Genomic DNA, 14,138 nt, shown 5'->3' with positions numbered 1-14,138 from the left:
AATTCCATTAGCAGGAGGCAGCAGCTCCTCTCCAGCACTACTACAGCCAGTCAAAAAGAAAAACAGAGCATTTATACACAGCAACATAACACAAAAATTGTGGGCACTTTTTGTGTACTTACAATGTAAGTACACAAAAAGTACTTACAATGTCAGTGTTAGATTTTCTTTGTAAACTCATGCTTCTGGGATGTGAGGTGTGCATTAATAAAAGAGGCATATAGAAACAGTATGTTGGTAAGTCAGTATAGGATCATATAGGACGTCATTGCTCAAAAGATTTTACAGTTTTGGCTTTCAACATGTTTTTAAAACACATTTTTCAATTAGGCATTTCATTCACTCACCAACCCAGTTTCCTGCCTCTAAATACAGTTTACAGTGCATTTAAGAAATTCTGAATATGACTGAAAAAGAATTTTATTTCAGTAACTTATTTCAAAAGTTAAATCTATTACATAGCTTTATCAAACGTAAACTAACTTATTTCAACTTTTTATTTCTGTATTGTAATATTTAATGGTTCTTGGCTCCTTTTTCTCTAAACATCTGGCTTGCAACTACAAGTGAGAGTAAATTAATTTCCAGAAAGCAGCAAAGAGCCAAAAGAAGACAGCAAAACTTTTTAATAGCTGTTGCCTCAGTTGGGGGTTCAGCGGAGGTCGGCATGACCCTGAAAGCATGACTGAAGAGCTACTCATTGGATTGCTGAAATAAAAAAATAAAAGTCCTGTTTTTTTGGCTTCAAAAAACCCTCAGAATAATTTACCAAACACAGGGGTGGTGCAAGTATTCATGATTATTGAAATTGACTTGGAACATAGTTGTGGGGATGTTTTTCAAGAATTGGTGAAAGAAACTCTACATTCTTCAGTGTACCAAGACATTTTGTACAATTTTGCAAGAACAGTTTAGGGATTCCTGTGCTAACATGACTCTACACCAGTGCACAAAGCTCATAAAAACATGGATGAGCAAATTAGGTGTGGAGGAACTTTATTGACCTACAGATTCATGACCAGAACCTGATAGAACACCCTTGGGATGAATCAGGACAGAAACCAACCTGTCCAACATCACTGTCTGACCTCACAAATGCACCTCCGGAACAATGGTCAAAAATCCCCATAAATACACTCCACCTTGTGGAAAGCCTTCATAGTAGGGCCGTTGGAACAACATCCTAATAAACCACATGGACATAGAAAGGAATGGTTGTCAAGTTTATTTGTGTATGAGCGAGTATTTTTGGCAACATAGCGTAGCTCAATGACATTTTGATGTCCAGACTTCTCTGGGAAGTGTTTGTGTGACAAAATTGATTGACTTTTAGCTTCATTTTTCAATTCACCATCAAATTATAACATATATTATCTCAAAACACTTTTCAAGACAGGAGATACAATTCTTATGAAATTGTTTGGGTCCATATTGGGTTCAACTCAATAACTTTAACGAGTCCAGTTCATTCCAGTGCCATGCAATTATGCAGACTTAGAATGAAGTTCAATACAACCCCAGCTGCATTGCAGAACAATCAAAGTGGATTGGTCTTATGATGCCGGGTGGTAGTAGGTTGTCTCTCTAAGAAACTTATGTTTAACATTTTCCATTTTTTTCCCTTCTCACCTCCTCTTTCTCTTCCCTCCCAGTTGACCAATGTGATCGTGCCCTTCATGTTTAAGTATGCAGTGGACGAGCTAAACCAGATGTCGGGGCACATGCTGAACCTGAATGACGCGCCAAGCACAGTGGCTACCATGGCAACGGCCATGCTGATTGGCTGTAAGTCCAAGACTCGTGTTACGCTGCCAGGTGTTGTGCTCATCCGAGGAGACTGCAGGACTCTGTTGTGTACATGCTGACCTTTCCAACAGCATTCATATGAATGCTGCTACGCGACCTCTTCTGCATGTTATTAACTTTATTAACTATTTTCTGCATTTGACTTTGTGTCTATTTATAACTCCCTCATCCATATGATGGGCTTAAAGGGCTTTCAGATGTAAATAGAAAACAATGCACTTTTAAAAGGAGAGGTTCATAAATCTCTTATGTTCTTTTGATATTTTGAGTTTCAAATCTTAAGGTTTTCTAAGCAAGAAAATATGACCCCAACAAACAGTATCATTGATCCCAACTTTGATTATTTTTATACCAATGTACCTTAAGCAGCCTTTTCTTTTGATTAGTACACTTAAAGTACCTTACAAAAATATTCACACCCTTTGTACTCTACTTACAATAAAAAAATTATTTTATCGCCATTTTACATCACAGATCATCAAGCACATTATTTTGGGGTGGAAGATAAATTATACTGATATCTGAGAAGTGTGTATAAAGCATGTATTTGACTTAATGTCCACATTATTTAGTCTGACCTTTATGCCACTAAAAGTATACATTGTGTTTGAACATCAAGAGTCGTTAGACTGTCCAGATGGCAAAATGTATTAATGGTGTACTGAGTGTTAATGCATGGCACTTAAAATGATCTATTCTACCAAACATTAAATCTGAACAGTGATATTGCACACATTAATATTGCAATTGCGATTTGATATAATGTGCAGCTCTCGCTTGATGCTAACACTACTCATGGCATTATTTCAACAATGACTACTTTTCAATTAACACACATATTGGGAGATCTCTGGCTTAATATTTGTCCTTTGAGTAGACAGGATCTCTGCAGCTCCTCCAGAGTTATCACATTCCTCTTGGCTGCTTGTCTGATTAACGCTCTCTATTCCTGGCTGACAGGAATAGAGTCATGCCTTGGTAGGTTTGCAGTATCACAGGTTTACCCGATGTAGTAGTTATGTAAATTTAAAAAACTATTTATTGCACTTTATTTTATTTAAGGATATTAGAATAAATATATACAAAGACCACTGTTGTTTTTATTGAAAAAACAAGTGGTTTTTGTTAGTCTGTCCCATACAAGCTCAACAAAATTCTTTGTGGTTTGACAGAAATGCGAAAGTTATGAAAACTTTATAAAATGCTGTGTTGCCCATTTAAGAGGAACGTGGGGAACCATCTAAATAAGAGAAACCATTGTTTTTGTTCCTTCTTTTGGAAAACTCTGGGCTCTGGATTTGAAGCCTGCAGTGACTGGTGTAATTTTGCTGTCAAGGTTGCACAGTGCTCGTCCTACCTTGTCAGATGTGGACACATTGTTCATTAGATGAGCATTCCTATTTAACGCCACATTACAGCCCCGTGAAGACCAACAGACAGAGAGATTATCACCCTGACTTGGTCTCGACAAACTGCTCATGTGTTCGCACAGCTTAGAGGCAGCATGTATCATTTCAGCACAAACTCTTATCAATTTGAGACAGTCATTGTAGCACAGTTATATGCGTTTGGTGAGGTCAAATAATTACCTTAATTTTTAAGTTGTTCATTTTATTTAACTGAGCTAGTTTAGATTATGTTCAGTATAAAATTAGGCATTAATTAAAACAGTGTAAAGAAGGCTGCCTCACTTGCATCCACCCTCATCCTTTAGAGAAAGTGTTGAAATTAATCCTGGTAATTGAAAACTTTCCGTGACATTCTCTTTAAGTCCGCCTCCCTCTTCTTGTATTCTGATCACACATGTGACCCACACACACAACATTTCTGAGCACGCTCAGATACCCTCCATGTCTCCAGTCTGTTGTGTATTGAGGCTTTACAGAGCATCATAGTATGTAATTACTGGTGGGAGGCTGTTGCTGGAGCACTGCAGCGCTTACAGGCCAGAGATGATTTGAAAGATAGGTCCCTCCACCTCATACTTCCTCTGCCCTTCTGCAGTCAAGAGGCCTGAAAATCTCATCTGCTTCCGAATGCAGTAATTTATTTCAGGGTGTTAATGTTTAAAATCACAGTTTTGTCTTATTTCAGAACCATTATGTGTGCTTTAGATCACGGTCACACACGATTTCAGTACTGTTTAACTATTCCTGCTTTTCACAGCAGGTGTCTTAAAACTCCCCATCTCCTCTGCTTCTCCAGATGGTGTCTCTCGGGCTTGTGCAGCCTTCTTTAACGAGCTGAGGAACACTGTGTTCGGCAAAGTGGCCCAAAGCTCCATCCGACGCATCGCTAAGAACGTCTTTCTGCACCTGCACAACCTGGACCTGGGGTTTCACCTCAGCCGCCAGACGGGGGCGCTGTCAAAGGCAATCGACCGCGGCACAAGGGGTATCTCCTTCGTCCTCAGCGCTCTCGTCTTCAACCTAGGACCCACAGTTTTTGAGATGGCCCTCGTCAGTGGTATTTTGGTGAGTGTTGGGATTTGACACAATGTCTACAGAGATAAAACTGCGCATTTCTTTGTAAATGGAGTTCTGCACTGAAAGTGTTTGCCAACCACAGATCATTTTTAGTAATGATGGACCAGTGTGAGATTCTGAACCGTGAGTCGAGTTGAACTATTTCACTATTCTGATCCCAAAGTTTTATACGAAAAGCAATATCATTATTTTTGTATATGATGCTTATTATTGGCACTGCTGCAGAAATAATACAACGTATTGTTAATTACAATTAATATAATGGGGTTTTTTAATACATTGATTTGAACAATAATGTCAAATGGGCACCAACTAAATTCATACTCCTAAGTAGTAGTTTTCAAATGTTTAATTTCCAAAATATATAGAATAAGCTAGGTAGGCTTTCAGACTATTTTACTAGGTTAGAAGCAAGTTGTGTGCAAATGATCAGTTTTAGTTTTAAAACGGCTTAACCTTAAAAGTATTTGATGGCACTCCTTTAGTTTTGTTGCATTTACTGTCTGTGTTTATGCATGTGCATATAACAGAATTTTTGTTTTTGTAAGCATGATTAGTGATTAGATACAACAATGTGTTTTCTGATCACTTTATTTTATGTTTATTTAAAGAAATTACTGTTTTAAGAACAAAAAATATTTACCATTGTCCGAGACGGCATGACCAAAGTTATCTCTAGCTGTATCGACGAAGAGGATTTAGTAAACCAAATATTACTGCTCACTGCCGATCAGCTGGCTGAAACAGAGCCACAAAATGTTTCCTGTGATTCTTTGGAAATAGGCTTTAGAAGCATTTTTAGACTAATTCATGTTGATTTCTTTGTAAATCATAGCATAATATGTTGATTTTTTTTTTAGTCTACTTTAAGTAAGTCTTATACCAGCATTATTCAAATTTTTATTAATTCTTCAGGTTTAACTATAATTGGTCAACAGAAGACATTAATTTCCTGCGTAGGGTTCAGCAGGCTTAAAGCTTTTTGCACATAACTAAAATGATAATTTGAAAAGTGATTTTTGTATGTTTTTTATAAGGTTTGTCTGAATTTAAATGCCTGAAGGTCTTGATTACTAAACTTTTTTTTTTACTTAGTTTCCACTTCTCTTTGTATAAAAATGTATGTTTTACATTTTGAAAATCATTTTAAACCATGACTCACAAAGGTAGAATATGCTAATTAAATTCCAGTTTAGTTGTTTGAACTTCCAAAAGAAATGATAAAAATTCCCCGAATGGATACCCAGAGAATGTCAGGTCCATCATTTTGGATATTTCTGGGTGTCATGGCATCGGGAGGTTTGTTCCACCTTGCTGTCTGTGCCGTTCAGCTCTTCGCCGCTCAGGGCCTCACATCACCTTGACAATCTTCGCTGCTGATTGTCTGCAAATTATTTTCGGAGATGTTGTCTCATTTACATTGTGAATGGAATTTGAACTTTTGTTGGAAATGCGGTCCATTAGTGTCACTGATGAATCCCAAAGTTTGGAGCAGCTTTCCACCCCCATTCAAGCCAAAATAAACTGTTCTATGATTTTATCCTGTTGCAGAAGGGAAACTACCAGACTATTTGTAATTTTAGTAGTGCAGAAAATTGTAAGTATTAATGCGATTACTTCCTGCAGTTTTCAGGACCCTCTTAAAACCTTGAGTGATAGCAGCATTGGGTCACTGAGCATGGTGTGGTTTTTGGATATTTTATTCCGAAAATGTTGAATTACTACACATAGATGGTCTGTCTTGCTCTTCTTTTCCACAGTATTACAAGTGTGGCGGACAGTTTGCAGCAGTGGCCTTGGGCACCTTGTCAGCATATACTATTTTCACAATTCTTGTTACTCAGTGGAGGTAGGAAGATTTCTATGACTTTTCTGTCTGTCTGTAGGTCAGGATTGTTATTCCCTGACAAGCTCTGTAAATACCTCAGTGGCTCCATGTGCTACCAGTAAAAAAAATGTCACCCACTGGCTGAAGCGTACTAATGAAAGCTCTCAGGTCACCATGCATGTGTCTTGACACACAGGACTCGTTTCCGCATTGAGATGAACAAAGCAGACAATGAAGCAGGAAATGCAGCGATTGACTCGCTGCTTAACTACGAGACTGTGAAGGTAAGTTACCACGCCTACATCTATCTGTTTGCTCTTCTTGGCCTTGTGTCTCCTGACTATTTTTTTTAAACATTGATGATCAATCAAATAATTTGTTAAATTAACTTCAAGTTTAATCTGTTTTGACTCAACTCTAAATTCTATTTTGTTCTTCTCTTAAAGTTCCTTCTAATTCCATCTTAAAATAATCTGTTTCTTAGCTCTTGTCAATCCAGCCACAACAAATCTACAGAGCTTATCTGGACTCTATGAAATGTTTTCCCTGGTCTAGTCAGTGACGCAAAAAATGTTGTAGGTTACTGTTTTGGCACAGGCGTCTGCTATTTCAGGTTGTTTTTATCCAGAAATGTCAGCGTGGTGCTCAGCTAACTGGTGATGTATTAACATTGCTTTACAGCTTTTGCTCTTATTGTCTGTGTCAGGTAGTTATCTTCATTCTACATCAGCGTTAGTTCTTAATGGTCTTGTCTAAAAATAGTTTCTTATAGTTGGACTTGCTTTGTGGACCATGTCCAGTGTGGTTTTTGTAAGGCTTTGATCTGTCAGTACTGATGTTATCCAACTCTAATTTCTTTTAGAACTTCAGTGTAAGAAAATATTTCGTTCTCGCTCTGAGAGGTCATAAATCAGGGACATAGATAGTGTAATACAGCTGTATGAGAAAACAAATGCTGTAAAACTGTTTTAGTATCATTTTTAAAACAAAAGCAAGACGGGCAGCTTGGTGACTCAGTGGTAGAGCAGACGCAACATAAAGTTGTAGTCCTTACCGCAGCTGTCCTAGGCCCGATTCCTAGCCTCAGACCTTTTACCTCATGTACCTCTTCCTCTTCCAATTGATTTACCTCATGTAAAAGGTCTGAGACCTCTGGGCTGCACTTCTTACTGTACAGCTGCTAACGACTAAAAGTGATCAAAACCTAAAAACACCTAAATTGATTTATTGAGCTGACACTTAAATTCGTGATGGCTGTATAAACTCAAAAGAATCTGAAGTCTTGCTCTCTCTCACCTCCTCACAGCCTGGTTAAAAAATAGTCTCCTTTTTAAATAGCAACTTATGTCTCATCGACAGTTAGAATTAGTTATCCTTAACTCTTCTTCCCTCAGAAACAGCCTCCCCATAAAAGAGTGTTTTTGTCAGCGTGAACTCCTGGTTTTGTTTCTGACGGGCCGGTCGCTGGTCAGGCCCGATCCAGCTGAAAATTGGTCAGGCCCCAATTTTCAGCTGGATCGATCACCAATTGATCAATTGTTGATCAATTGGCCAGATCACCAATTGATTTCTCAGTTCCTTGCTAGCTTGAAGAGCTTTCAAGAAAGCTTATCTAGAGGACTTACAGAATGAAGATAAGTACTGATTACTAAGCTAATAATATTCAGTGAACTCAGGTTTAAATATCTGAGTTCAAATTTTCCTCTTATTTTTCCAATGAAATTCAGAGCAGCACACAGTGTTTTACTAGACAGTTTTGAGCACTGCAGTGGCCGATCCAAATCTATTTTGTTGGTGTTATTTTCCTTGCTGTGTAATTTTGTCCTGTTTTCCTTAACATCTTGTTCTGTGTTATTTTGTGTCATCTGTGTCAATGCGGCCAGATTTAGCATCACTCTGAGCTGTGAGTGTGCATATGTAATTAGATCTCCACCCACTCAGAAATTCATTCCACTTCCACAAAGGGCTGTACAAGAACCTGAACGCAGCGCCTGTCTTCCATGTGCTACTTTCTGATTTCCCTCTCCGATTTCACTGCATTTTCTTATATGCAAATCCGCTGGAACTCTGTAGCTGTGCAGCTTCACTGCCGTTAGCTAGAGGAGCAAATCGCCCACTTAACCGGAGCTGGAAAACAATGGAGCAAACTAAACAAACAGCAGTTCTGCAACAATATTTAGTAATTGGCAGCAGAGTTGTGGACTGTTTTTTATTTATTTTATGTGTGAAACGCAAAAGTGTGTTTGTGGCTGATCCACGAGCCATTCTCTCTTAATGATATTAATCATAATTATGTAGGGTAACACTTATGACGGCTTTATATGCTTTGTTGTTAATGTAGGCATCTGTGGAAGCTGCTACACATGGAAATACAAATAAAAAATGTTCCAGTGATGAACACTCAGCTATAATTCTTGTTCAGAAGTGATGATTAGGCTTCACTATCTAATATGTGTAACTGTTGTTTTGTGCCACAGTCGTTCTGCTCTGTCACAGTTTCAGATCTGCTGCCAGTTCAGCAAAGCAGGCTTTGGATTCTGTTCCATCGCCTTCATGTCCTTTAAAATCTGTTGGGAGCAGATGAAGACACAGACATGAAAAAGTGCTTTAGAGCCCAACTGAGACACAGTCTCCACTCGGAGCGGTCACTGAGAACAAATGCAGCCTTGAGGCAGACTACAGCTAAAGTGTGTATCTGCCTGACACTGCTCTCCATGCTACCTTAACCTTTCACCTCAACCATATTTGTGTCTCTCCCTCTTTTTCCTGTAAACTTGCACTTCCCTTCGTTCCTTTTGCGAATTTGTTCGTCTCCCTGGCCTCTGCTCCCATCTCTCCTCAGTCCTCATGTTTGTCTTCTCCCCTGCAGTACTTTAATAACGAGAAGTATGAAGCGGAAAGGTATGATGAATTCCTGAAGATCTATGAGTCATCCTCTTTAAAAACCACGTCGACGCTCGCCATGCTCAACTTTGGCCAGAGTGCAATCTTTAGCTTTGGCCTCACTGCAATCATGTTGTTGGCAAGCAAAGGCATTACAGCAGGTGAGTAATTTAAAAGCTCATGATGATTATGTGAATGTGTGGGTTTAATTTGGGACATTGATGCTGAACTATCTTAATTTAAGGCCATCCTTGAATTTACCGGAATTGTAAATAGAAAAGCAGAAAAAGAATCTGAACTAAATTTGAACTCTGTTTGCCGCAGAGTTTCATTAAAATAAAACCTTTTAATATGAATCCTTGAAGAGAAAACTTAAAACAGAATCAGACAGATGAAACTGTCAAATAAAACCAACAATGAACTCCATTATAGAAACTAAATGAGAACAAAGCACAGCATGCATGAAAAAATGGCATGAATAGGAAATAAAATAGCCTTGATGCAGAAAATGAAATCACAGGATGTGGAGCTGCTCAGTCGGCTTTCACTACAACTTGAAAGAGAAAGTGATGACAATTTTTATTTGTTTTTGTCTGCCTTTGAAAGATGTATGCAATGATAGAGCTATTCAAAAGTAATGCAAATCTACCATTTTCTCATATTTTATCTTGTTTCTACCACAAACTTCTGTTTAATTTTATCCCTGATTTTGTCTGCTTTGTTCTTCTAAGATCCTGTTTGTTCACAAATGTTCTCTAGCAAATCTGTGAGGCCTTCAGAGAACAGCTGGATTTATTCTGTGATTAAACGAGACACATGTGGCATATATTTACTAAACTGGTGACTTCTGAAGGCGATTGGTTACACTTGACTTTCTATAACTAAAGTGGGTTGATTACAGCTAAATGCTTTTGTTTTTACATCACAAGTGTACACAGCCCTGGGTTAGTGTATCACATAAAATGTCAATAAAATACATTACAGTTTGTAGTTATAAAATGACAAAAAGCTGAAGGAGTATGAACAGTCTTACGAAGCACTGAAGACTGTGAGCTGCTCTGTTGCCATCGTGTAGGTACCATGACCGTAGGAGACCTGGTGATGGTGAACGGCCTGCTCTTCCAGCTCTCTCTTCCCCTCAACTTCCTGGGGACAGTGTACAGAGAGACCAGGCAGGCGCTCATCGATATGAACACTCTGTTCACCCTGCTCAGCGTCGACACAAAGATCAAGGTAACGTGTCAGCCTGACACAAACTTTGTGCCTCTAAAACAGAGATTTCTTTGTGTTCATACATTTGTGTCCTCTAATAAAGGAGAACAGAAAATATAAATTTGTGCACAGCAGCAAGTGAGCTTAGAGTTTGGACTGAAATTTAAAAGCAAAGAACAATACAAAAGCCTCTTTGCAAGACCCTATTTTTCTTTACCACAGTAACACAGAGAGCAGAACCTACGATTTAATCCTGGACTGAAAGAGTTTTCATAATAGCTTGACTTAGACTATCTATCCACAAGATGTGTGTATAAAAGAAATGATGGGTTGGAGTCAAACATGCTAATTACGTGCTTGGTGCGACTCGAAGGCTGCTTCGTCTTTACCACCTGTAGTGCCTGACATTACTGGCTGCACTGGTGGTATCAGGAAAAGAGTTCAGCAGGAATGTGACTGAATATTTATTAAACTGGACTATGTTGAAATTAACTATAACTGCAAAGCTCATTTATATCTTAGAAAAATAGTGTTATGTAAAATTGAGGGTTTTTTTAGGTTTACGTAATATTATATCCAAAACCTACCTCAAGTGTTGCCTTGAATCGTTCATGCATGTTTGAGAACATCTAGGATCTTCTGTGGCAGCCTTTTCAGGGTGCCTAAAGGCTCCCTATACCTGACCCCTAGCCTTCCCCACTCAGCTCCTTCAGACTTGTGGCAGCACCAATTGGCAAACATGTGGTGGAACTGCACATCTGCTGAGCTCATTGAACAAACCACTTCGCAGTCCAACGCTCCTAAGAATGATTAACACAAAAATGAGGAGCACTGTTGTGATGATGTGCTGAAGAGTAGGAGCTTAAGAAATAGCAGCCCAATTTCATATCATCAAATTATTTTTGATATGTCTTGTTTCATATTTACAGCATAATTACAATATCTGAAAGTAACACAGCTACTTGATTTTGCCATAAAATGGTACTATGTGCTTGCAAAATACATAATAGCGTTAACTGATTTATTATTTTCCTTGGTGTATAATTTTTCTTAAGAATTTTAGTCTGTCTTAGATATATAAATTACAGAGCTCTGAACTTGTTTAAGTTTTGTATTTAGTTATTTAAAAAAAAAAATTTAAAGTTTAAGTGTGTGTTTCTTGTAAGACTGGGAGTGTAAAATGTCCCTTATCTGCAGCAAAAAAATAGGTGGCATCTTTATTTAGGTTTTGTTTTTGCCTTTATTTGGCACTCCCTCATTTTTCATTTGGAGTTTTTCAGGCTCATCGTTCTCACTGTCATACTTTTCAGAGCTAGAGGTGAAACGATGAGATCTGTCCAATGTTCCTCCTCAATAACAGAATCAAATTAACAATGTGTTGCGGGTCTGAGGCTGGACCCGTTGATTAATAATTGTTTCTAGATCCAACCACCATCTGGTGCTTGTTAAAGTTGCAGCATTAATAAATTAAACAATTATAAGCTTACCGGTCTGACCCCTCTTTTATAGATGAGCAGAAAGGCTTGTATTTTGGTCAGCTATAGCCACTGATAAGGGAGCAAACAAAATAAATTATATGAGTAAAAAACTTCCCATGTGCACTTCTAATTATGGTGATGCTTGTTTCTGTTCTGGAGGTCAGGGGTACCTTGTGGGAGTGCATGATGTCATGAACTCCTGGAAGTACTTAAAAGGATTGAAATCCTTTGCCTAAGTCTTAAAATACTTCCTCATTTAGGAGAATAATTCCAAACATTTGAAGAAATAAACACAGCAATAATCTCATAGAAACAAAATAGACCATCTTCCTGGACTCTGGATGATCCAAGGATTTTGTGCAAAAGGAAATGGTCAAAGGTCACCCTCTCTGTACGCTTCAACCTTGTGAAACTACATGGGAGAAAAAGACTGTCTGCAAAGGATTGTTAGCAGTAGTGCCAATAATTGCTCCACCAGTAATTTAGAATAAAAACAACCCTACTCAGCATGTGTTGAATAATTGCACTCAAATTAAAGTTTTAAATTTTATTTATTTAATGTGGCATAGTTTTATTGCAATAAAAATTGAACTCATTTCAACGTTTCTCTACATCCTTATCAGAGGTGCCAATAAGTGTAAATGTATAGCATTGTATTTTTTCTCTCCAGCTATCAGTTTTATTGTGTTGGAAATGTTGCTGCATTTCTCCTTTTTTTTTAAACACATGACAGCCCATCCTGCGTCATAAGAGTGCACTTAAGTGCAAATGTGTGTCTGCCGCCCGACAATAAGAAGGCCATTCCCATCTCCAGCCTGTAATTACAGTGCTAGACATGAATCTGTCCAGTTATTTTCCCACTCATCAGTAATATTCCTCTCCATTGTGATTCCTTGTGGAATGGTGCTGCCCTGCAGGCCATTTTCGTATAAATGCCTTTTTTTAAATGTGGAACACATTGTCCCATTATGCAGATGGAAAATTATTTAAAACTACCCCCTCACTTGAAACTGCACCACACAATCCAAAAACAGAATAATAATAATTGTGGCTTTTTTTTCCATGTTGGTGAGTGTGGAATAATATGTGTTCTAAAGCTCTTCGGGTTATTTACATGAATTGAGAGAGGCAGATTGTGGGTGATAATGTTTCTTGTAGGTTTTACAGAAAATGCTTTCACTCTCAGGCAAAGGACCAAGTTTTATTCAGTGCTGACCTTGGCCACATCTCTGAGCTCAGTATGAAGCTAAAGTTTATTATTGATCCTTGAGCATTCAAAATGAAGGGCAGAGTGAAGATTCAGAGGGCTTTTTGTAATAACAGCTTACAAATGTGATGAATGTCTCTGCATTCTGCCTCTTTAGAAGATGCTGTTGCATCACTCCAGGCCTTGACTCACGCTTCTCTCCTTCTCCCATTCTTCTTTTGTCTGCCAATCCTCGGCTGGTTTTCTGTAGGAGAAGGATCTCGCCCCACCGTTAATCGTCACACCACAGGACGCCACAATCCGCTTCGAGGACGTCTATTTTGAATACCTCGAGGGTCAGAAGGTTTTAAACGGGGTGTCCTTTGAGGTGCCTGCTGGGAAGAAGGTGGCTATAGTTGGTGGCAGCGGGTCAGGGTAGGTTCTGGCTTGAAAAGTAAATTGACTGAAACCTTTAGGGTTGTCATGTCAAGATGCACCAAACAGCCACATCCTGGGTGATGCCAATTTCTGGTTCTGATTGAAGTTGACCCGCCAATCTATTTTAACTTTGTTTTTCTAAGGACTGTAAGACGTGAAAGAGATCAATGTGTTGCAGGTCCGTTGATTGAAGCCATAGTTTAAGTATTTGCATAATTATATTGATTTTTACTACTGTACATTTTTTTTATATATTTAAGAATATCTAAACATTGTTAACTGTTTTAGATATCATAATTAGTTTGAGAGAGACAACCTGAGTAAATACAAAATGCAGTTTTCCATTGATGATTTCATTTATTAAAGCAAAATGTGCGTCCAAAACCACCCAGTTCAATATTAAATTACAATTACTCCCCTTGTTAAATCAAGAACTAACTGCTTTCATGTTTTTTGGACAACTGTCAGATATCTCAAAAAGCATCACACCGTCCAAAAATTTTTAAAATGAGTTGTTTCTTAGCCATTTGGAGGTGGACATGAAGGTACACTTTAGTTCATTGTCCTGCTCTACAACCTAAATGCAGGAAATGTTGCGACAAGATTTTGTCGTAAAGTAGAATTCATAGTTCCTTCATTTACTGCATGTTGTACAGAATATTATACCCATCATCATGGATGTTTTTTGCAACATGCAAGGTTGGCCTCTGTGTTGTTTTTGGTCTCCAGTGGCTCAAATACTTTGTATTTGCTGCTGTATGTCCCTGATTTACCTGATTTCAATCATTTAAAAAAAAAAAAAAATGTTGCGCTAAAGTTTG

At 38.2% G+C, this 14,138-nt stretch overlaps 1 protein-coding gene across 1 annotated transcript in view; it reads left to right on the top strand.

Annotated features, from left to right (window-relative positions):
- The window catches only part of abcb7 (ATP-binding cassette, sub-family B (MDR/TAP), member 7), a 32,693-nt gene that overhangs the window by 10,714 nt on the left and 7,841 nt on the right, over positions 1-14,138 (top strand). The window contains exons 5-11 of the mRNA XM_028008671.1: positions 1,653-1,785; positions 4,012-4,280; positions 6,053-6,141; positions 6,317-6,404; positions 8,990-9,164; positions 10,079-10,236; positions 13,151-13,314. Coding sequence (XP_027864472.1) covers positions 1,653-1,785; positions 4,012-4,280; positions 6,053-6,141; positions 6,317-6,404; positions 8,990-9,164; positions 10,079-10,236; positions 13,151-13,314 — 1,076 coding nt within the window. The remainder of the gene's footprint in view (positions 1-1,652; positions 1,786-4,011; positions 4,281-6,052; positions 6,142-6,316; positions 6,405-8,989; positions 9,165-10,078; positions 10,237-13,150; positions 13,315-14,138) is intronic.

Source organism: Xiphophorus couchianus, chromosome 23 (genome assembly GCF_001444195.1).
Source record: "Xiphophorus couchianus chromosome 23, X_couchianus-1.0, whole genome shotgun sequence".
Lineage (NCBI taxonomy): Eukaryota > Metazoa > Chordata > Actinopteri > Cyprinodontiformes > Poeciliidae > Xiphophorus > Xiphophorus couchianus.
Note: the sequence above shows the minus strand (reverse complement) of the source record. Positions and strands in the feature narration are given on the sequence as shown.